The 24,230-nt window shown below is 40.5% G+C and overlaps 2 protein-coding genes across 2 annotated transcripts; one reads left to right on the top strand and one right to left on the bottom strand.

The window, feature by feature from the left end:
* The first annotated feature begins 490 nt into the window (after positions 1–490).
* LOC136357306 (uncharacterized) lies at positions 491–2,129 on the top strand. Its single transcript, XM_066312366.1, has 4 exons — positions 491–636; positions 884–954; positions 1,356–1,483; positions 1,787–2,129. Exons 1-4 carry the CDS (start codon positions 553–555, stop codon positions 1,888–1,890), a joined length of 387 nt encoding a protein of 128 aa, XP_066168463.1. The 5' UTR covers positions 491–552; the 3' UTR covers positions 1,891–2,129.
* A 19,018-nt stretch (positions 2,130–21,147) lies between these two features.
* Positions 21,148–23,990, bottom strand: LOC4342249 (uncharacterized). The gene is made up of 4 exons (XM_015790230.3): positions 23,803–23,990; positions 21,824–22,075; positions 21,534–21,631; positions 21,148–21,429 (listed from the first exon to the last, which is right to left on the bottom strand). Exons 1-4 carry the CDS (start codon positions 23,929–23,931, stop codon positions 21,330–21,332), a joined length of 579 nt encoding a protein of 192 aa, XP_015645716.1. The 5' UTR covers positions 23,932–23,990; the 3' UTR covers positions 21,148–21,329.
* Between the last annotated feature and the right edge of the window lie 240 nt (positions 23,991–24,230).

Below are 24,230 nucleotides of genomic sequence, written 5' to 3'. Positions count from 1 at the left end.
TTTTTCCTTTGCACCGCAACGTACTTGTAATTTTTCTAGTTACTATAATAATTAGTAATAAATCTATTCTACACCCTGAATAATTCCTAATAACTAATAGCTCTCGTCCAACCAATCGAGCCCATGACTGGCACGTCTAATTAATAGGATCTTTTTTTTTGGAAAAATACCTAAAGTCGGTTTGGCTTTTCTGGGGTTTCGGTTTTTACCGAAACAAATGGAGCGTTCTATTCGTGAAAAGCTGAAACCCGTGTGTAATGTGTTAATTGTGTGTTACTAGTTCTCAAAAAAAAAGAAAAAGAAAAAGAAAAAAAAGAATGTGTTGTGTGGGGAACTGGGGGATCAACTATTCCAATTTACCAGGTGGTTATTTACGTCGGTTGGATGGGCCAACTGATGGGCTCGAGCGGGCGAGATATATAGGGCCGGGCTCCAAGGCCCTAATTAATTAAATAGCAAAATAATTAAGCTAGAATATCATATCGACCAAATTATATTAAACCCTAGATAGAGAAATAATTAGAGAGAGAAGGAAGCACCACCGCGTGCGCCATGGCCGCAGCTGCTCTCCGCCGATCGGCGGCGGCGACCGGCCGCCGCCTCCTCTGCCACGCATCAGATCATCATCATCATCAGGTAATCCAGCGCCCGTACGTGTACTTCTACCTTAATTAATTAGGTCACACCACTGCCTGCCTCTTAATTTCTCTCGACCGATCGATCAACCAATCTCTTCGTCTTTCATAGTAGTATGTCCCTATAGCTGATCAGTACTCGCTAATTTTGGCCTAATTAATGAAACTTATCGTATCTTTTTTTTCTTTCTACTAATACGTAATGCCTGTTTAAAGTTTATTATATTTTTCTTTTATGCACGCAGCAGGTCGATCCATTGCTCTTGAAGAATGTCGAAAATTTGGCAAAAAGGCAATTACTTCGTGACTTGACTAAGAGGTACGTAGTACACTATTATGGAGTAATATACATATACGCACGCATGCGTGCTTGAATTAATTGTCTCTACATATCTGTCTAAGCAACAAAGCTTCATCTTAATTATTATCATAGTAGATTTAATACTATAGCCAATTCATACAATAGTTACCTATAAATATATACCACACTATTAATAAATGATTCCTCAATCATACGCACATTATATGTTGAAGTCCGTACGTTCTGCAGCTGTCTATAAATATGTAGCTCGCTACTTTTTTCTTTCCTATTTTATCTTCTCGATATATGCTTATATATAGTTAGCTTATAGTCTGCTATTGTACTTGCTTTTGCTCTTAGTTCACCGTCTTTCCTTTTTTTAATTAAGCCTCATATTAATTAATTACATCTGCATGCAGATTGGCTAAGGAGAAGCGTGCGTCTTCTGTAGCGCCAACCTTTAGAGGGATTGCATCGTCATGGCCGTTTGCTTCTTGTGCAATTATGTTAATTATGGATGGATATCAGAAGCGCTTTAAGAAGGATTGTAAGAATGCAGCAGCAGCTAAGAATCCTTAATTAGGAACAGTTCTAAATTAAATTAGTTTGCTTCAATCCCCTGGCCAAAGTTCATACCAACAACAACTTAATTAATTGATGTGTCTTTCTGGATATAACTGTATATGAATGATATATACGCGTCCATCTCGTCTGTCTAAAGCCTATAACTAAGAATGTAATACTGTTTAATTTCTCGCTTTTCTCTCCTCCCTAAATAAATATGCAGAGCTCCTTCCATCTTAATTTCCTGATTACATCTCCCTTGACGCGCCTGACTGTGTCACCGCAGGTGCAACAGTCTCCACCCCCAATGTGTCTCGGGCGCTCGGCAACCTGCATCTTGCTCCGCAGCATCAGGGACACATCACCCTGCCTTTGTTCTGTCGCATCTGATTTCTGTTGTGCATTACGTTATGTTGTACGTAGTCTATGCAGCCTAGATTCTCATGGCTAGAACCTAGTTCTCGGTGGCAGAATTTGTATCGAGATATTTGAACGTATCAACTGTGGTCGAAATTGTTTTTGTCTATCTGCTTCATGTGTTATTCATGTAAATCATTGCTGCAGTACCTATAAATCTGTTAAATTAACTTATTCTGGAATTATATGAATGTCTAATGAATGATATAGTGGAAGAACTGCTATACCCGTGACAATGGAATCGAGATTCAGGAGTTTCTTTGTTGACAAATAAGAGGCCTCATATAACTACTAGCCGGCCAACACTATTGTTTCTATTCTCCTCTACAATGAAATAGAACAAGTCCTAAATTTGGCATCATGACCTCAAGTACCAGAATTTGGCACCCATTTATACCAAGTCCCAAATTTATGAAAAAAATTTGGCATAACCTCCCCTACATTCATGGACATTCATAACAAGCGGGTTATAAGAACTTCGATCACAAAACATTCATACACATAATATCACATTTAACCCCCCCCCCCTCCCCCAAAGAACTTGAAAACATACATAGGCACATAGCTTCACATACAACACAGGTTACATATATCCATAACCTACAGCCTCCCAAGTACACATCACATGTTACATATATACCCATAGGCCAAAAACCTCGTAACGTACTCCTTGGCTTGAGCCCACAAAATGCAAAGTGATTGAGTGCACCTTCAAACATATTTTGGTCCAAATCACCAAAACCTGAAATAAAATCAACACTTGTAAGGTTCGAATTACAAAGTAGTCCAATATAGCAGCCTGGCTAGAAGCAACCATTGTTAAGTTGAACACGGAATCTAAGATTGCTTTCCTGAAGAGCTCTATCAGGATAGTGATATGTAAAATGCAGATTTTAATTGTTGTTTTTGTTTTAAGTGGAAGGTAGCATTGGGCCGAAATAGTTTTTTTTAGACATAGTGCTAGATATACAAAAGGATATAACACCCATAGAGCATGAGACAAAACAGCATATGTGTGTTCCCATAAAACTCATGTTATAACATGGCATTTCATAGATATCAGATTTTGACGAATATAACTTTGCCAATGGATAGTTTGCATCACAACATCTTTGATTTCTTGCAAAATAAACTTACTAACTTTCAGTCCTCTGTTGGAGGCATGTCACGCGGGCCTTCGACCGAAGCTGCCGAAACCACTATACCGACGAAGCACCGGTCAACGACCAAGGCGTTCACCTAGGGCGAAGCCAGGACGGTTCGCCATCATGCCTAAGGGACTCGCCGTGAAGTCTTCGCTTAGGATGAAGCTATAGGGCGAAGCAGGAGGGATTCGCCAGGTGGTTGGACATCTTCGCCAATAGGCCCAAAGGGCCACACGGCCCAAAAATGCCATTCGACATAATTGGGTCAACTTGGAGGCCCACTTAGGGGGCCCCGAGCCAAATGGGCACTATTTACCCTCATAAATGTCCCATCTTAAGAGTATCCGGCCACGTAAATTCCCCTGTACATATATTAACTCTAGGGTGCATGAGCTTGTACTAAGACTATAAATAGCCCCCTAGGGGTATGTAATAGGGGGATCCCAAGAAAAATTCCATTATTCAATAAATTACTTTACTATTCCACTCTTCTACTGTGTGAACCACGTCCTTCGACGTGAGCAGTTGTCTTTCGACAACACTCTCTAATTTGAAATCTTTTGAGTTGTAAATATATATGATATATAGAACTACAATCCATATATCGCTTCAAGTATGTGAAATCTAATTTGAAATCCTGTGTGTTTTAGCTTGAAGTGTGACTATACAGAAACGTCCTTGTGATCCAATTGTGCTGTGGATTTAGGATAAGTTCATTGTGTCGACATTTGAGATTACGACTACGGTATTTTGCATAGTATGGGGATTGTTGGTGCTAGGGTATATGTGAGATTGAAGTAAGAGAGATGGAGACAAATATTTTTGTACAGGTTCGGACCCCTTATCTGACAGGTAATAGCCCTACTCCTGTTGGCTGAAACCGGTGTTGCTCTTATTAATCATAATCACTTCAATACAATATTTGGGATAACCTATCTAACCGTTGTCGAGTTGGCGGCCTAGAATACCATACCATCACTTAGTCGACAATAGGGTAGTCTTCCTCCTTGAATCCATACTCGACGGGACCAGAGATAGCGCTAGATTCCTCTTGTCGGCCTCCGCAGGCACCGGATTAAGTCTATCTAGGCATATATCTGATGTCGATATCCGGTGGCATGTCTTGGCGCGTGTTAGCTTGTATTGGTTTGTGTCTATCTTGATTGTTCATGTGTCCCCCCCTCCTAGGGGGTCTTGTATTTATACACATAGATGTCCCCTTGTCCAAGTAGAACTAGGGAGACCAATATGGATACAATCCGAGTAGTCTTTGTAGTTTCTATATAGAACTCCTTTTGTCCTTCCTTATCTGGAACTGCTTCTATATAAGAGGTCTGATTCCGTATAAAACTTGGTATATGGTGGGCCCTGCCGAGCTTAGTCAACTACTATTAGGCATGTGGTATCCATAACCATGACACACTGACCTTGACAATAAGGAAAAAAACGCAGGTGTTAGAAAGTAAGAGGACTTGCCATTTTCGATGAGTTGAACTTTTCAATCGTGGCAGACCACCACTGCCGATGGCATGGCTGTGGCGAGGATGCCATCGGCAGGTCGATCTCCTGCCATAGGAAATGTTTGGGGGCCGTGGCTTGGTGGACGACCTCGTGGATCTCCATGCGCACCAAGTTTCCCTTTGGCTAGAGGAAGAGAACCCTGGTGGCTGTGGGTGGAGGAACGTTGGGAAGGTGGGGAACGCTGGAGCTAGCACCCTTGGGGGTGGCGACACCAGATCTAGCGCCCCTTAGGTTTGGGGCAGCTGGATACAATCCCTAGCTCCAACACTGCCTCATGGCCAGCTAGCCCTTCCTTCTCACTGCCGGTGGTGACATTCTTGCTCATACAATGTGCGATGGAGCTATGAGAAGAGAAGATGAAGGGGCACGGGTGCATGGGGCGTCGAGCGCTGGGAGCCTCAGCCGATCGAGCACAAGCATTTCCGACAAGGATAAGGATAAATATGAAATTACGATTTTACCCTTTGAAGGGTTTGTACCGGGTGAGGTGAGCGTCGTTACCGCTAGTTACTTGATATGTGACGGCCGTCCGATCATCCTATTTCATTAGCCCATATTTGGTACCGCCCTCCTCTGCTAGAGTGTAAAAATTCTCATAATATAGTGTTCACATTATGATTAATTATCTGTTGCATTGTTTGTGAATGGTTCCGGTGTATGTCCTGATTTCTTTCGAATCGACAAATGTATGCATGAATGAATATTTATATATCCATCAGTCATACTGTTCCCTAAAACAAATTAGCACCATTGAGTCAGAGGTCACAGCTCAAAATTAACTAATATACTGTAGGAATTATAACATCCTTGATTAGAATGGGTACGATCGGAAGTGATTCAAATTCATATTTGTTGGTTGTAGCTTCTTTGTTGCTAGCCTCCTTACGGGTTATGTGTGTAAGTATTATCGGTGCGTGATGAGGCTCTTTTTGCTTTTCTGGCAATTGCCTTCTAGTTTTTACTCTAGTTTTTATGTGTGTAGGTATTGTAGGTATTGTCTGGTGTTGGTCATTCAAAAAGATAACCATATTTCTCTTTTCTCCCCCTTGACATAGTTAGAATGACACAAAAAAAATGCAAACACGGAGGTACTAATAGCTTGTGCAAAATCAGTACAGAAAATTGCTCGCGAGAGATCTATAAATTTCCATATACTACTAAACAAAGGAGTAAATTAATTAAAACTGTCCTATACAACAAATTCAAATTTGTCTAGCTAGAAGTCTTGGTCGTTGTCAGGGCTCATCAGTTCGATCATCTTGGTTTGGACGAAGAACCGGGGCTCTGTTCATCTGGGCGGTTGCCAATACCAACCAAACGAAAGAACGCTTTCCGGTACGGTCCATATGCACCCCACATGGCACCAATAAAGATGCTCGATGAAATGGCTAAAAACATGTCGCGAGACCACCGAAAACCATCAAGCCCTATCTCCACACGTGCGTCATAGATGCTACGAATTCGAACAATTAGGAGCAAATGGAAATAAATAATATTAGTATATATGACATTTAATAATACAAAAGATAAGACATACATTACAGGACATAAAGCAACAATATGTAAAGTTTCAAGTACTCATGGATGCATATACACACACACATGATACCTCTTAAGATGTTCCTCCAGCCTTCCGACATCTATTCTTTTTAGATCATTGAGACACTTATCAACCTACAAAGAAAAATATCCAAATTCATATAAAATATAAATGAGTGATTTTATGGTACTTGATAGGTATTTTTTTAATTAAAAAATAGTATTTCCTCAGCTTAGGTGTAGTACGCACAAGGATATATACCGAATTTTACGGTAGGAGACTATAGTACTAGTATCTCTTAGTACCTAGTACTGGAGTATCGTATGGTAAATTAAATCTCTATAGAGAGTGTTCTCCTACTTTAGCCAAACAACCAAGAGAATAAAGTTGGTCATGCCATATTAGTCGTCACACTGGTGGAGAAGTGCTTTTTAGTCCCGGTTCGTAACCCCCCTGTAGTCCCGGTTTTCAAACCGGGACTACCAATCCGGGACTAAAGATCGCTATCTTTAGTCCTGGGTGAAAAAACCGGGACTAAAGATCGATCTTTAGTCCCGGTTGATAACACCAACTGAGACTAAAGATCCCTATCAACCGGGACTAAAGAGAGGGTAGCGGCAGTCTATCAGCTGATCCTTTTTTTTCTTTTTTATTTTCTCCCGAATCGAGTGGTATGCATATCGTCAAATCAAACCCCAAATCCACATCACAACTCCACAGCACGATTCACAGATTCACCACAAATTCATTCACAATATCCATTCACATATTCATTCACAACATCACAAATATATCCACAATATTGATTCACAGGTTCATTGACAATATCGAGTCACACCCTCATTCACAACATCACAGATTCATTCACAATCCGATTCATAGATTCATTCACAAATCAAAACATCCAAACCACAAATTAAAAAAAATCAAAAAAAAAATCGACTCACCGGCCGGCCTCCCATCCCGCCGCCGGCCGGCCACCCATCCCGCCGCTTCCCCTCCGACCGGATCTGGGGGAGGGGAGGGCGAGGCCGCCGGCAACCGGCCTCCATCCCGCCGTCCCATGCCAGGCCACCGCCGGTTGTCCTCCATCCCGCCGCCTCCCCTCCGGCTGGATCTGGAGGAGGGGAAGGCGAGGCCGCCGGCGACCGGCCTCCATCCCGCCGGCCCGCGCCGGGCCGCCGCCGGCCGTCCTCCATCCCGCTGGCCCGCGCTCGGCCACCATCCTGCCGCCGCCGACAAGCCACCGCCAGCCCGCGCCCGGCCCCCATCCCCCCGCCGCCGCTGGCCGGCTGCCACCATCCCGCGCCCGGCCTCCATCGCGCCGCCGCCGGCTGCCTCTGCAAGGGGAAGAGGGGGAGGGGAGGAGGAGAGGGGGTGAGAGAAGAGCAAGGGGAGAGGATGGAAGGAGAAGGATGGAAAGGATGGAGATAAGGAAGGAGAAGAAAAAGAGATAAGGATGGGAGATGGAGAGAGAGGGGGGCTGCACATGCGCTTGTGCGTGGGCTGGTGGACTGGTGCATGCGCTTTCTTCCCGGTTGATGTTACCAACCGGGACTAAAGATCTCAGAGGGCCTGACAAGGTCTGACAGATTTAGAACCGCATCTTTAGTCCCGGTAGGTAACACCAACCGGGACTAAAGATCAAATATGCCCGCTGTAGTCACCAACCGGGACTAAAGATGATCTTTAGTCCCGGTTTGTAGTGGAACTGCGACTATTGTGGATTTCGGCCGACCGACCAAAGATGGTTTCTCCACCAGTGTCATCAGCCATAATATCCCCCGTTAAACTTATGAAAAACAAGGAGAAAATTAATTAAAGGGCTATCAACAAACTGATGTAAGTATTTTAGGTGGAAAACTTTGAAATATAATTCTAGTAGAGTAGAGTTATAGTGTAATTACACTGTCAGCTATACAATAGTTAAATTTAACTTTTATAATTTTCTATATAAATTAAAAAGAGTAAATAATTTACATAACTTTCTATAACTCTTACAAAGGAAATTTTACATAGAAGTAACAATGCTATAATGTAATTATATTATAATTATACTAATATGGTTACAACATAGTTACACTATAATATATTAATTGTACTATAATTACATTTGAAACATTTTCCTCTTTTCTGGGGGAAAGATCCACTACTAGAAAAAACGATTTTCTCTGCAACATATATATGCCCTAGCTAGATATAGAAGGGGTGTACGTATATGCTGCGTCGATCTCACCTTAGAGACCGGATCCCACGACGAAGAGAAGGCGCGGTGGCCGGCGGGGAAGTGCTGCCGGAGGGCAAGGGGATGAGTCGCCGACGCTGACGCGGTGCGACGACGAATTAGGGCGCAGGCGAGAGATCGCCGCAGGCAATTAGCCATCAGATCGATCAGATGAATTAGATTTAGGGCACAAAAAGCTTAATTAGCTAGCTAAAAGAATATTGAAGCTAATTATATACTGTATCATCTCTCTCGTACGTCTCTTCTCGATCTGCCCTCCACACGCGGATCGACGGCTCGGATTAACTATCTGCATATATTTTTGCTATATAATTAAATTTGTCTAGGGTGTAGTTTGGATATTGATTTATTGATAGTAAATCCCCCCTGTCACGCCTGCAAGTGGGGGCCCAGTCGTACATATGATCAACTCGTACTCGTGTGCTTTTTTTTTTAACTAGTTATTATGTACCCATGAGTTGCAATGGTATACCAACTGCAAATTATATCGTACGGGATGATGTTAAATAATTTAAATGATGGTAAAAAAGAGAATTTTTAAATGTCTATTGGCAGAAAATTAGGTCAAAATATTGCAAATTTCTAACATTAGGATTTGCTTCGTGATTCATGCTCTGACGATCCCTGGTCTTTCTCCTCCAGCTTCACCAACCGGTGATGATCCGGCGAGTTACGATTCAGGGTCCCGGGTTGGAGTGATGATGGGAAGGGGGGTTGGGGAGAGAGGGGAGATCGCTAAGCTTAGAGGGATGATCGTGTGAGGCGGCTGCAGGCGTCAGACTGGGCGCTGCCGCGTGGTCGAGAATGAGCGGTGGATCGGTATTAAATGCAGAAAATGTAATAATGACACCTACTTTAGGGAGGTTGTAGTGCTTGAAGCACCGTCGTCGTCCTCATCCATGGGATCCTACATATGGATTAGTTTGACCCGAAAGTTCCTGCAACTATACATCGATTTTGTACACTCAAATTGAAGTTGTTGCCAACACACATAAAACCAATCTCCAAATTAAATGAATTTCTCTTGGAAACATAGCACACGTTCGAATTTAACCTTGGACTACCAGTCCATCGGTTCGATCGCATTTAAATTATAGCCAATAATATAATAGGCCTATATTAAAATGTTGTCGTTGGAGAACTGCGCCTAGCGCATTAGGCAGGGTCTGCGGTGGTGCACCCTACAGCCTCTGTTCAAATCCCAACGAATGCACTCACTACTCTCTTAATATATATCGATATGAAAGCCCTTTCTTTTATATCCAACGTCTTTTTAAATGTTGTCGTTTACTGTCTTATGAAAAAAAAACCTCAATCCTAAAATATAACAAGTTCTGCACATAACCATTTAATTTGTCAAGTTACAGTTATTATTATCTTGATCAGCATTGTTAGTAATAAAGAATTACATGACAATATATTATAATCAATCAGTACTGAAGGAGAGAGACCAATTAAACGACGACTTAGTGAATCTATAGCACAGATTAATTAAAGAGAGAAATTCAGAAGCTTTTCGATCGATCGATCTGGACTCGTCTTAATTCTTGGTCTCCTGAGCAGGTGATTGGCGTTGAGGAGTGATGTACTTGTCCATGATTCGTTCAGTAGAGGAGGAGGCAAGCAAGAAGCCGACACAGAACATGGCGGCAATGTTGATTTCCCCTACTACCTCCTCTCTGAACTTCCCCTTGGGCACCCCCATAGCTGTCAGCTTACTGCATATATGCATACATGTATTGACATGTAGATTTGAAGAATGTGATGGATTAATTATGTATTGCAATGATGCATATATGCATGAGCTAATTACTATATCCCTCGATCTGTATAAAAAAATGCAAGGCATGCGTCTATATGTTATTGACACGTAGTACGTCTCCAATTTAATTAATTGAGTGATTTACTATTCTTATGAAATTTGCACATAAAAATTTTGGTATCTATTGATATCTATTTAAAATTTATCTAATTAATTACTTTCATAATAAATATAATTAACATATACGAAATTAATGTTATATGAAAAATATTTTTAGATACGATTATATTAGTGGTACCACATGGGTGACATTAAAACCAGATGAATACTCCGCCGCCACGTTGCTGCGGAAAGGAAAATTAAGTTGCATAGTATGTACAAACAAGATGCAATATGATTATTAAAAATAAAAATAATTAATATTTATAAATTTTGATCCTAAAAATTGAGATCACATAGCGTTATGAGAGAAGATAGAAGAGACAATTTAAACTATAGATCTATCATTCAAAGGATAGAAATAATTAGCTAGGGTGATGTGGCTTAATAAGAGAAGAGAGAAATAACATTAACTAAACTTAGTGAGGATGAACTATACAAGTATATAGTTTATCATAGATATATAGTTAGTTTGATACTTAATAATGACGAAAAGTAAGGACGTCGATCGGGAGAGAGAGTACTACCTCCATATGAGATGGGAATTAAAAATCCGTTATATTTTAGGACGGAGTAGTATGTACGACATACCAGTTGAAGAAGCCGTGTTGATGAGAGGAGGTGTGAGCGTTGATGGCGTGGAGGTTGGCCGCGATCTCGTCGTCGAGTTTGGCCTCCATCTCCCGCATCGTCCGGAGCATCTCCTCCTTCTCCGCCCCCTGCAGCTTCCTCATGGCTGACCAGCAAGAACAGCCGGGCTTCCATTGCCGCCCTAGCATCATCTTCCCTGGGATGGATCGGAGAAGACAAAGATAATACGACCAAGCCATGGCGCCGATCGATCGGATCAAGGATCGAGCTAGCTAGCTAGGACGGAGGTATTAATTTAATTTCTGTTAAGTTAGCTAGGGCAGGCAGGCAGGCAGGTTAATTAATTTCTTTCTGATTGATTGATTTCATATCATATCTTATCGTATGGGATACGTACGGCCCATGGTACGTACGTACGTGGCTCGGCCCAAATTAAACCAAAAATCACACTTCAATTCTCCTAGTATAAAGATCTGGTCCTGAACGATCGATCAAAATAAACCCTAGATAGCTAGAGACCAGAGAGATCGAGAATACTAACTAATAATAACTCGATCGATCATAAAAGCCATGGCCGCAGCTGCTCTCCGGTGTCGCTTGGCAGCCGCTGCGTCGCCCGGCCGCCGATTCCTCTGCCGCCGCGCCTCAGGCGATCAGGTATTCAGCTCAGGTTCACCCCCACCAATTCCACAGTCTCTCCATCTCCTAGTCCATCTACTGCTCCTTTACTAGCTACCTACGTACCATTCAAATCTTATTTTAACTATATATCTTGACAAGTAATTTAAAGATTAGTAATTTTCCGTTCGTTACAAATATTTTTCATCCGTGCGTCATATGAGCTGCAGCCGTCCCAAGATATGAAAATATATACAAAATATGGGCTTTCAGCTCAGTCCACGCGCAAACAAAATAAAAGAACTACACATGAAAATCCCAGGCCGCAAGTTCAGACGCGAGTCGTCTCATCCTTCCTCCTCCTGCAATCCGGTGGCTTTTGATGTTTCATATATCAGTTTTTTCATTTAATGGCACATGTACCAAATTAAAAAAATTAAAGGTGTCGGTTTTTTGTCGGTTTGCACCTATACCACGGTTTTTTTGGGTTTACACCTATACCAAATTAAAGGTGTTGTTTTTTTATCGGTTTTTCTCTACAACCAACACCTATTACTTTACAAATGTGCCCGTTTTTACCGTTGGTGCCCCCGCTGTCGTTCGTGTCACAGGTCATTGCATCCACACATGTTCCTTGCGTCTCTCCCTTGCTTTAAAATTAGCTCCATCGGTTATACTCCAGCCAAGGAGCTAAGATAAAATTAGGCTACATTATCACTGGCGTTGTTGTTGTACATACTTGTATACGTGCTATTGATCGATAAGAAATCATCTGCATGAATAATGTTCAAATCATGAATATAAAATCCTAATTACCTAAAGTTTAACGTGATTTTAATATATTTTCCGTTGCAACACATGAGCACCTTTTCTAGTAGTTATAAAAATTAGAAAAAAAATGATAAGTAGTGCATGCTTAAATTATTTTGACTTCTACAAGTTAAAAAAAATTATTGTGAACAATACACATATACTGGTTAGAATTAAATTTATTATTTTTGTTATAACTTGTGGAGATCAAAACTGAACTTTCTTGTTTGTGTATTGCTGTATCACATAATTCTATATTGTCAAACTTTTTTGAATCTTCTCTAAAATGGGTCATTTTTCTCGAGGGATTCGAATCTATTTTCGCTATTATAAAATAATCTGATGCAGCAGCAGGAAAGGGATGCGCTACTGAGGTGTTGCGTGGAATCCAAATTGCACAGCTACAAGGCGACTATGGAATATGCTGATGAATTTAACGGCAGTCTAAGGTACATCTGGCATTATTCTAGATCATAATTATAACTAGGTGAAACACCGCGTGTTGCCGCGGGAGTTTAGTATGATAATAAGAAATAGAAATAATGTGTAAGATAGCTAGACGATAGAAGCTTGCATAAGTTGATATGGTTTATCATAATTTAAATAGTATATAGAATGATGACCCAAATTTAAAAGTAATATGATGTGGTTTTATGAGAGAAGAAAATGAGAGAGATAATTCCAACCATTGATTAATTATTTGAGGGCTAGAAACAATTGAGGTGATATGGCTTAATGAGAGAAGAAAGAAATAGCATTAACTAAGTGAGAATGAATTGTATAGGTATATAGATATTATATAAAATGATGGAAAGATATATTAAAATATTTTGAGAATTATGTGGAATGATGATTTAACATGCTTGGATTTTTTTAAAGCTCTAAAATTTAAGTAAGAATGAACTATATAGGCATATAGGATATTATAAAAAGTGATGGAGAAATACATTGAAATATTATGTGAATTATGTGGGATGATAATTTAATTAACATGCTTGCATTTTAAAGCTCTAAAACTTAATAAATTAGCATGCTTGTATGAGATTTGAGATGTAGTAAATGTTAGTGGATGATGTGGCATCTTTGCATGTTAAGCTTTAGTATGTAGTGGGCCTGAACTTTATAGAAAGATAGGACTAGTTGGCACCCTGCGTCTTTGCCGTGGGTTATGTAGTTTTATCGTCAAACAAAATTATAGTTTTAAATGGTTAGGTGCAACTCTATGTATATACAAAACATATGATAATATGGATTTATATATGCCTTATGTTATTACAATACAATTCATACTTTATTTTTTTCAAGCGTCATTGTATATTGTTATAATATATGAATATTATTTTCATGCGCAATATGTGTATCGTTATAGTTAGACAATTTGCATGTCTCTACTTTGCTCAAGTTTTTTTTTCTGGAAATAGATTTAGGTAAAGGTACCTAATAATTATATGATATCTTATCATGTATAATAATACATAACAAATATATTAAACAATAATCACATATTAAAAAAATAATTTGAGTTGTATTAGGAAAATATGGTGTTATGCACAAAATATATAACAGTGTTTTGTGTGAATGTGAGGTGGAGCAAAGGGATGTGAATGGATAACTAATGAATGATTGGATTGGATGAATAAGTAGCTTCTTGATCCAACGGGTATTATCTTTGTACTAATATGATCTAATGGCTTAAAATTGTTGATGATGTGACTTCTTGCATGTCTTACTTTATAGGAGTAAATACATCTTAGTGGGTACCAATTACATAGGAAGATAGGATTAGTTGATTATATTATATATTGATCCCTGTTTCTCACTTATTCCTGTCTACTAGCTACTAGCTAGTACCTGGATCTATCGATATCTCTTGTGATGTAATTCGACATGTGGTAGCTGCTGCATGCCTTAAAATCAAATTCGTCATGTCTAAATTTGGTCTTATTAATTTGTTTCAGGCGTGCAATGTTCGGCATGACCGCGCTCTCCGTTTTGTGCCCTTTTGTTGGACTAGTCAGTGGATTATGGGCATCCTCGATTGCCCTTACAGACGACGACGACGATGATTAGCCCTTGCAGACGAGATTGATCGACTTGATTGAATACGCATAACAGCATATATATATATATATATATATATATATATATATATATATATATATATATATATATATATATATATATATATATATATATATATATATATATATATATATATATATATATATATATATATATATATATATATATATTCAGTTTTCATACTTAATTAATTATTAGCCTGCTCGATCGTGCCATCATATATGTATGGATTAAATTTGTTGATGCTATATATATGTATATATATATATATATGTATATATATATATATATATGTATATATATATATATGTATATATATATATATATGCTCCTGTTGACTGGACATGCGTACGTGCATGTCGGCATGCATGCTACTATCTGTTTTGATCATCGATCGATTCTCTGCGGAATAGTATATTTTAATCAAATCCTGTTTTATCATGATAAAACATGATAAAAAATAACCTCGAGAAAATAATCAAATCCTATTTATGATGATCACTAGAGGCACCATGGTCAACTCCCATGGTAGTAGGCGCGCGCGCACCAAGTTAAAGAAAACCACATGGAATTAATCCATTATGAGTTTCTTCCATATGGAGTCATCGAGGTCTAAGCATTTTATCAAACACATAAAGGACGTGACCTTGGGGAGGACCTTGGTGATGATGAGGAGGTTGGGTCCTACATGAAAGCGGTTAATCTCCTCTACATGTATTCCCTCGGACGTGACCTTGGGGAGGACCTTGGTGATGATGAGGAGGTTGGGTCCTACATGAAGACGGTTAATCTCCTCTACATGTATTCCCTCCTTGTCTATCTTCTTATCGTGGCTACTTATGGTGAATTTGGTGGAGGATTTGGTGACGATTTTCTCTAGGAAGGAAGGGGCTCAGATGCCAAATTATTAACGAAGCAAATATGTAAATGTCAACAATTTCAAAAGGAACAAATATCAAGTGAACATGGGATATTTTAGAGGTTAAAGATGGAGGAATACAAGGGGCTTAGAAAGTTGTAGAAACTAGGAAATGTGGAGGTAGAGGGAATAGGTACTCAACGAGGATCCTAGCCCGGATCTAAGCTGCCACCACTCTGCTCGCCTAGTCGCCGACTCTAGTCGTTATATTGCCATTATTTTTTTAGGACAATTGCGTTTGTACCCCACTTTCGATCTCAATTGTGATTTTACTCTTCTTTTTTAGGGTTTGCGAATTTGCCTCTGCTTTTTTCAAACGAAGCCACCGTTTGCCCCTATTATGGATGGCAGTTAAGTAGGTCCCATAAAACTGAGTTGAATAAATAGAAATGAAGAAGAAAAAAATATTTCAAAAATATGGTACCTTTCTACCCCCAGGATTATATAGTAACCAATCTTCATCTGGCTTCAGTACACTCACCATTCCCCACCATTCCCCATCGTCAAACCGATGAGATACATTCCTGCCAGCTGACGCGGCGTGAGGGCTCATCCAGCGTCCTGGCGCATTGAGCGAGAATGCGAGCTCGGATTGATATACTCCGAGGTATTCAACTCCCATTGAGCAAAAATTTTATGTAAATGTATAAGATATAAATCACACTTAAAGTACTATGAGTAATAAAACAACTCATAACAAAATAAATTATAATTACGTAAATTTTTTGAATAAGACAAATGGTCAAACACGTGAGAAAAAGTCAACAGTGTCATCTGTTAAAAAACGGAGGTAGTATATGCCTCCGTTTGTCCACCATGAACAGCCACCACGTGTGACCCGGCTGCAGTGCTCTGCTAGCTGTGCTGGTACAACCTTGATTAATTTCTTCTGCAGGGATGTGGCCAAGTAGGGGATGAAGGACATTTGCCATGTCTTTCAGGCTCTCCATGCCTCGCTCTAGCTAGGTTATCACTAACGCTTACCGCTTAGCAAGCACTGGGTTATCGAGCAACATGAAGCTTAATTTGCAACAACTTGATGTATTATTTGATCTGTGAAGCTTTGCAATAGTTCGATCATATATAAATTATTTCACAAATTTTCAGTTCAAAGCAGAATAGGAGCAAAAACACAACTAATGTCCGAAAGTAGGGGCAAATATATATGCAATGGCAAGTAAGGGTATAAATGTACTTTTGTGCTCAAACTAACACCGTCAAACTAATCATCGACTAGGGGCAAAACTCTTCTTCATTTCAAAAACACAGGGGTAAAAACGCAAACCCTAAAAACTAAGGGTAAAACCACAATTAAACTTCAAAGTACGGGTAAGAATACAATTGCCTCTTATTTTTTCGATGAATCCTTGATGTTATGCTGCTGCGGGGAGGTCTACCGCATGAGTGACTGTACGTGGGCTCGAACACGCGGTCAAGCCATGTCGTGGCGGCACTCCCTTTTTTTCCGTTATGCTCCCATAGATGGTTTTTTTAAAGAAAAAATTAAGAGAAGAAAAAAAATTACTAATAGAAGCAAAATGATGCTGCTTAGCTAGAAATATTCGTGTGTATAAAGTTTATACATATTCATACATTAAAATTTTATACATATAAACTATATATGTACTTTTAATCAAGCAAAATTCTTATAAAACATATAAATCCGAATCCGCATTTGCATCCAAAATCGTGCTTAGAATCGTAAAGGCTAGCCTATCTTTGGCTGGTACTAAGGGTTGCATCAGAGTTTCAGCCGATCTTATCTTATATGCATGTTTCTTAATATGTTTTATGTAAATTTGCCACTTATATAGACCGATCTTTTTATAGCATTGCATCAAGCCTATGTCGTATCGGCTGGGACACCAAAATTGATTATCGGCTTATTCTTGATACCTTGCTATAGATTGGTCTGCCTATATAGGTTTGTGCTAGAGTATTAGCTGACACGTTATCTTTATCGCTCCAAATATCATCTTATCGGCTTATTCTTGATACCTTGCTATAGATTGGTCTGCCTATATAGGTTTGTGCTAGAGTATTAGCTGGCACGTTATCTTTATCGCTCCAAATATCATTTATAGGTTTGTGCTAGAGTATTAGCTAACACGTTATCTTTATCGCTCCAAATATCATCATATCGGCTATCTTCCTTAGTATTGTCTTAAGCTCCTTCTGTTAATCTCCATAGACAATATTGGAGCCGGTAGGGCATGTTTAGGGGTTTTTATCTACCAAGTCTGTAACCGGTTTGGTATTATCCAATTGGCTAGAACCACCAACGATACGCTATCGGCCTATCGGCTATCGGCTGACTAACCCTATCTTTTGTTTCCTTGCTGGTTACAGGATCAAACCAGCTAGCATGCCCTTAGCACCTCGAGGCAAGCCTTGGACCTGCACTGGAGCTAAGTAGATCTCACAGACCGCCGTGTTTTCTTGTGAACAGTGCTCTTGGTCTACAAAGGATTAAACGATATTGGGCTTGGCGGTGCCTGTTTGGTCTAATCATTGCAACATAATTACTGGATTATCCTTCCACCTTAATTAAGTAAATGACTTAAATGACCATCAAAATCAACGATGGGATTTATTCTTAGTTAGGCTGTGTTTAGATCCAAAGTTTAGATCCAAACTTCAGTCTTTTTTCATCACATCAATATATCATACACACACAGTTTTTCAGTCACATCATTTTTAATTTTAACCAAAATCCAAACTTTGCGCTGAACTAAACATACAGCCTTACACTACTACTACATCCACCAATGGTAGGTACTGTAAAAATACCTAATAGCTAGGCACACCTTTACAGCTGTGGTGTTGACATCTCCTGCTTAGATTTTTGGAAGCCCTCGAAAAGGGACCTCTCGTATTGGTAGTTGGCATATCTTCCTCCAAGTTTGCAGCTGAAGAAGGTGATAACGGCTAAACCGAATAATCTACCCCTGAAACAAATAAACAAACAAATAAATAAATAAAGAGCAAAGTAGTTAGATAGGGGACTTTAAGGGTAAGGACTTATGTGTTACCCCTAAAAGTGTCACATTAAATTAGATGATGAGGTGGAGATCGAAGGGAAGTGAAAAGAGAACATAACCCAACTCTCATGCAAGAGGCAAAAAGAAAGTGGAATAGTGTGAGAGTGGACCAATTCAAGAAAATGTTAGGATTTGTGTACTAAAAGTAACATAATATGCATGTTACATCTTAATAAATTTATAGATGACATAGCTAAAATTAGATGTGGTAATCACATCCGCTGTAAAACTTGTCGTCTTGCCCTAATGTAGCAGTAACAGCAATTACTGGTGGTTGTAGAGCTAGTATATAGGCAGTAGGATTACGAGCATATATATCTCACCAGCTGACGATTTGCACTTCGGAATTCACAGTCGCCGATACCACCTCCGTCTTCGTGCCGCCGCTGTTCTTTGCGAGCTTCTAATGGAAGAAATATAATCAGGCATAAACATATAAATACACCATATAAGCAGGTAGATTAATTGGTTACAATAATCGATCGATCCAGTGAGGCGGACCTGATGATGATCTGACGCCGCGTTGCAAATGAGGCGGCGGCTGACGATGCCGGCGGTGGTTGCCGACGAGCGACTACTCAGGGTCGTCAGGGATCGGAGAACAGTGGCCATGGCGGCGAGCGAGCGAGCGATCGACGACGTCGGTTTCGTCTCGTTTGGTGATCAGAGTCGCAACGGGTTTCTGACCAAAAATATATAGGATCAATCTGCGATGTGTTCTAATCCGACTCGGAGTGGACGGTATTAGGCCTCTACGTCCACCAAGACGGACATCAACAAGACTAGTAGTTGATTGAACACACAAACATATGACGATGGACAACCTATAACAAATTATCACTACTACAGAAATACAAATTAGAGTCGTTTGGGAACCCCGCATAGATATCAGTTTTCCCAACCAGCACCCAACAGGTGACACTTATGAGAGAAATTAAAGGTGTCAGTTTAGGAACCGACACGTTTAACACATTTGAGGTATAAAAAAAAGTGGATCGAACAGAAACATCGAGCAATTGATACCAATCAACCATGAGATCCCTATAATCAACCATGAGTACACGTCGTCCGTTGTATTTATAGTACCATGAACGGCCCATGTTTATCCGAATGTACTATAAAAAAAGTGGATTTTTATAGTCATCACGAGAGGAGGTACCAAATCCTGTACGTCAATGTAACTAGATCTGACAGCTGATGATCCTCAGTACCGTGAGGTACTGGAGTATCCATGCGGTGGTACCTCCCGTCCGCCCGCATGCGGTTAGCAAGTGAAAGGGCAAAAGTGGATTTTCGCATCGTTTTCGGTTGCGCTGAGTCGCTCCTTTCCCGATCCCCTCCTTGGAACGGCGCATCCCTTTCCTCCAAGATCGCCGGCCGGATCCAAGAAGTCAACGACCTCAGCCTCCCTCACTACCACCTATCGCTGCCACCGCCCCCTTCTTCTCCTTCTCCTCCCCCTCCACCCTTCTCGTCCTAGTCCTAGATCCAGAGGCCACTAGTTCAACTCCCCCATCCCATTCACATGGTGGACGCCTGATTTGTCCATGGTGAGGGAGGAGCATCAGCTTTGGTCCATCATACATGGTGCTGGAGATCGATCCACCTGAATTTTGGCTTTTCTTTTCCTCACCCAATGATGTTCCTGTGTCCAATTTTTTTCTTACACGATGGTCCATGGCAACGGAGGAGCTGATGCTATCTAGTTCATGGTGATGGAGATCCGGTGTAGATTAGTTCACGGAGGAGTTTAGGAGCTCGTCCATGTCCATGGCGAAGGAGATTCCCAGCCTGGATTGGCATTTACTCCTGTGCGGCACTTACCCCAAGCTCGCCAGCGACCCCCTCTTCCGACGGTCCGACCGGACGAGCATGGTGGATGAGCAGAGGATGCACGGTTTCTGCCTCGCGGGGAGGGGGAGGACCTCTCAACCGTTGTTCCCATCGTACCCTTTTAGACCTTTTAGATTGGACGGTTGGATTTTACTTGGTACCTGGAAGTACCAGTTGCCAGAGGTACCACCTGTTGGACCATAGCAAAGCTCATAAAGAAAATTCAAATCCATGTACCTGTTGGACCGTAGCAAAGCTCATAAAGAAAATCCTAGTTATTTGTTTAATAGGAATCTTATGTATCTCTAAAAATCTTATTTGATCTGAAAGAGAATTTTCTCATTGAAAGAAAAAAAAGAATTGGCAGCTATATATGGCCAGAAAAGATTATCAGTCTACAGGTGCTAAAATCTATTGCATACCTGCTGAATACCATCTACGGCAGAAAGGAGCAATATGTGAGAATTTGTAAACTAAGACAATTTCTGCATTATAAGTAAAATTCACCCACGAAGTACATCGGTAAAAAGGTTGGAAAAACATGATTAGCTCAGAAAGCTAAAATTCTGTGGCTGTCAAGTAGGCAGACATGGCATATTTCTGTAGGTTGGTATAAAACATAATGAATAATAAGATTTTCATGAAGCATCATAGGCAGTTCCAGTGAAAAAGAAAAGCATATCCATATTCAACATATCAATTCCAAGTGGACTTGGTCAAGCATATAAGGTGCAACTGATACACACAATTCAGGCTAGATCACAAAAATGTCAAAACTAATTAACAAGTAATTGATGTAAACTATCTTTTGCTTAAAATGAACTTGATCAGCCAAGATTGCTCCCTGTTTTCATAGACAGGACCAAAAGAAGTCATAGCATACTGATCGACTCATTCCCAAACAAATATAGAGCGGATTATCATAATGCGAACAGTTATCCTAATATAGCACGGCTCAGCCACAGAACAAAAGATGGGATATTCATAGTTGTCGGAAGTTGTCAGACACGTTAAATCATTAACTAATTGTTCATATGAAAGGGGGGCAAATCATTGACACCAAGGTGACAATGCCTCTAGGTATAGATTAGTATTACAAAACACCAACTGGTCTGATCCCTACATGCATGCATTAAATTGACATCATCACTTTGGAAGCTCTCCCTCTCCATTGAGAATCTCATATTGTTGTCCAACTTCGAAGCTGAAGAAGCTGAGGAGGAGGCTTAGTCCGAATGCTCTAGTCCTGAAATAAGTAGTGACCAAATTAAATTAATTAGAAGACTTAGCAGCAGCTAGATAGAAGAAGAAGGGATTAGAATCAGGGAGTAAATAGTAATTAGTTAGTACCAGAAATTAGGATTGGCATGTGCATCTCCCCAGTGGCTGCTGTGCACTTTGGATTCCAGAGAATTCTTCAGTAAAGCATCACTTCCCTGCTGCTGATACTGCATAGTTGAATTAGGGAATCAAGCAGAGCAGGAAGGCATAAATAAGCAGCACAAAGCAGATAGATTAGATTGGTTACAATTGATAGGAAACTTGAAGACCAAATGTAATAAGATGATGAGGAGATGGAGAAATTACATCTATTTATCCTTATTCTTGCAGTGAAAAAACAAAGGTGGCAATAGAACTACCTTGTCCAAAGTCCTGAGGATGAGCCTTCGTAGTGGCACTTTGAATGATTTAAAACTCATATTCATATCCTTTTCTAGTTCCTTCACAACCATCCCAAATTCTTGAGAAAATGTCTTAGTGAAACCCTTTTGTTTTGGAACATCACCGAGCGACCTCACAAGCGAATTGATAAGGCGCCTTACTCTAGCTTCATTGTGCTTGGCATACACCTCATTCCAGATCAATTCTTCAAGCAGTGCTTCCCGACATCGCTGAATGTAATGAAGAAGAAAAGTTAGTTACTCTATCACTGCAGAAATGAATGATTTCTTATTAGCAGAACTAGAGAAGCGCTATTATTGGGATAAATCATAATAGGTTAAGCTTGAAGTGAGCACCTTGACCATCCAATGTTCGAATATATTCTCTAAACGCTTCTTGCTGTCTCGAAACCAGTTATGATATTTCTACTCAATTCCTTTAACAAGTAACAACAATCCAGCAGATACCCGTAATCAATAGAATTGTCACTTAATCGGTGTTAGCTTGTACACATAAATTAGTACTTTAACCATAAAGTTAGGAACCCAAGAAAAATGAAGAAACTGATTGGTTGTACGCTGGTGCTCTGCTAATCTATCGTCAGACCATCTTAGCCGCGTGCCCGCTATCCGGAGATCCCCGAACTAGCAACTGCTCTGTGCCAGCTACGTCAAATGACAATTTTACAGCAGAGCTTGATCGATCGCTTGCTCCTTGCCTCTGTCATCACTCGCCACCGTGACAACCTACGAAACATTCAGCATCGTTGTTTAGCAGGGGCTGTTCACACCAGAAGCTAGGTATGGCAGCTGCCACACCTTGCCACAAGGGAGGGTCCGCCCATGGCTGTCATGCCGTCAGCCTCGAGCTTTATTCGCTTTTTCTCCTGAGTTTTTTTTTTTTCATCACACATGCAGTTCCCTAATTCTAGATGTGAGCATGTAAGGTTAGGAGTTCTATTTCTAAGCAGCATGCACATGTGAACAGGTACTTCGGTTGAACTGATGGCCTGATGCCCAACAAAATAACTAGGCTATCTATTTAATTAAATGTCCTATGCAGTTCCAAATACCAAAATGAAAAGCAATATCTGAACTCAAGCAAAATAGTTTGCTGAATTAGCAGAGGGAGAAGCAACGGAGGTCGAAGAAAATTCAAGGCTGATAGCAAGATGGCAGTCAGCAAGTTGACCTATTTTACTCACTCTCGTAATGGTTCATCTATCATCCTTGATCACTAGGTAGTTTGACTAACAGTGGCAGTTGGGCTATACATCGATTTACCGGTGCATATTAGTTTGTTGGATTAAGAGTTCGATGGAACAATCAGTGCACACGTGAGCATCATGCCTACAGATTTAACTTCTGGATTTGTGTGCTCACATCTAGAATTAGAGTGTTGCATGCGTTTAGATGAAAAAAAATCGGCCTTTTCTCTGTCCTAATCCACCAAAAAGTATTGTTTGACTTAGAGAAATGGGAAGTGCGGCGACCAGTTGAAATGTATACCATCTGCTTGGATCGTCAAGATCATAATATGGAGTAGCAATCTTGATTTGTTTCACATAAAAGCGGCATCAGCAAGGAGAGGAAAAAAAATAACAGGGTCAGGGTGATGTAATTGTAATACTAGCGATATCTGTTAGTGGATCATTTGCTTTGTACTATTGTATACCTACTAGTTTGACTAGAAACAGAATTCAGGACACTGGGTAGGTGCTCACATTTGGAATTATTTGTGTTGCACGTGCTTGGATGAAAAAAAAAAAGGGTAGAAGAAGTGAAATGGGAAGTCATCAATCATTACTCTTGCTACAAAATGCAAGCTGTTCTTGTTGCCATCTTCTCAAACAAATGAAACAATCAAAGACCTGACAAGTAAACGTTGTTGATGCTTTGACCACAAAAAAAAAAAAAGAACTACTCCAGATGGAAGAGGTGCACAAGTGTTGTCTCACCTGAATGGCGTGTTTGGTGTTGGAGGCGGAGAAGTGGCCGACGTTGGGGGCGGAGAAGGAGCGCGCGGCGGTGCCTTGGGGCAGGAGGGGAAGGGCGCGGGCGCGGCGGAGGAGAGCCCCGAGAGCCATCTTGCCCTAGCCTTCCTTCTTCCTCGCCTCTCTCTTTCTCTGGTGATGGTGATGGATTTGGGAGGAGAAGCCGAAGCGGAGGTGGGGGAGTATCTCTCTCGCCATCCATCTCCGTTCCGTTGTGTTGCTCCCGTTCTCCGTTCCGTTCGGCTGCCTCTCTCTCTCTCAAGGCTGTGTTCGGAACCCTCGCTTCCCGGCACGTAAAACAAAGCAGCACTTAACACGTAATTAATTAAGTTTTAACTAATTTTTTTAAAAAATAGATCAATATGAATTTTAAGCAACTTTCGTATAGAAAC

This window comes from Oryza sativa, chromosome 7 (assembly GCF_034140825.1).
Source record: "Oryza sativa Japonica Group chromosome 7, ASM3414082v1".
Lineage (NCBI taxonomy): Eukaryota > Viridiplantae > Streptophyta > Magnoliopsida > Poales > Poaceae > Oryza > Oryza sativa.
Note: the sequence above shows the minus strand (reverse complement) of the source record. Positions and strands in the feature narration are given on the sequence as shown.

What these genes read in the sequence shown, in the direction of transcription:
- LOC136357306 (XM_066312366.1), top strand. Translation starts at nt 553, where the DNA reads ATGGCCGCAGCTGCTCTCCGCCGATCGGCGGCGGCGACCGGCCGCCGC. An exon ending in CAGATCATCATCATCATCAG is followed by an intron (nt 637 to 883) that starts GTAATCCAGCGC and finishes TGCACGCAGCAG; the next exon opens with GTCGATCCATTGCTCTTGAA. An exon ending in CTTCGTGACTTGACTAAGAG is followed by an intron (nt 955 to 1,355) that starts GTACGTAGTACA and finishes ATCTGCATGCAG; the next exon opens with ATTGGCTAAGGAGAAGCGTG.
- LOC4342249 (XM_015790230.3), bottom strand. Translation starts at nt 23,931, where the DNA reads ATGGCTCTCGGGGCTCTCCTCCGCCGCGCCCGCGCCCTTCCCCTCCTG. An exon ending in ACACCAAACACGCCATTCAG is followed by an intron (nt 22,076 to 23,802) that starts GTGAGACAACAC and finishes CATTACATTCAG; the next exon opens with CGATGTCGGGAAGCACTGCT. An exon ending in CATGCCAATCCTAATTTCTG is followed by an intron (nt 21,430 to 21,533) that starts GTACTAACTAAT and finishes TACTTATTTCAG; the next exon opens with GACTAGAGCATTCGGACTAA.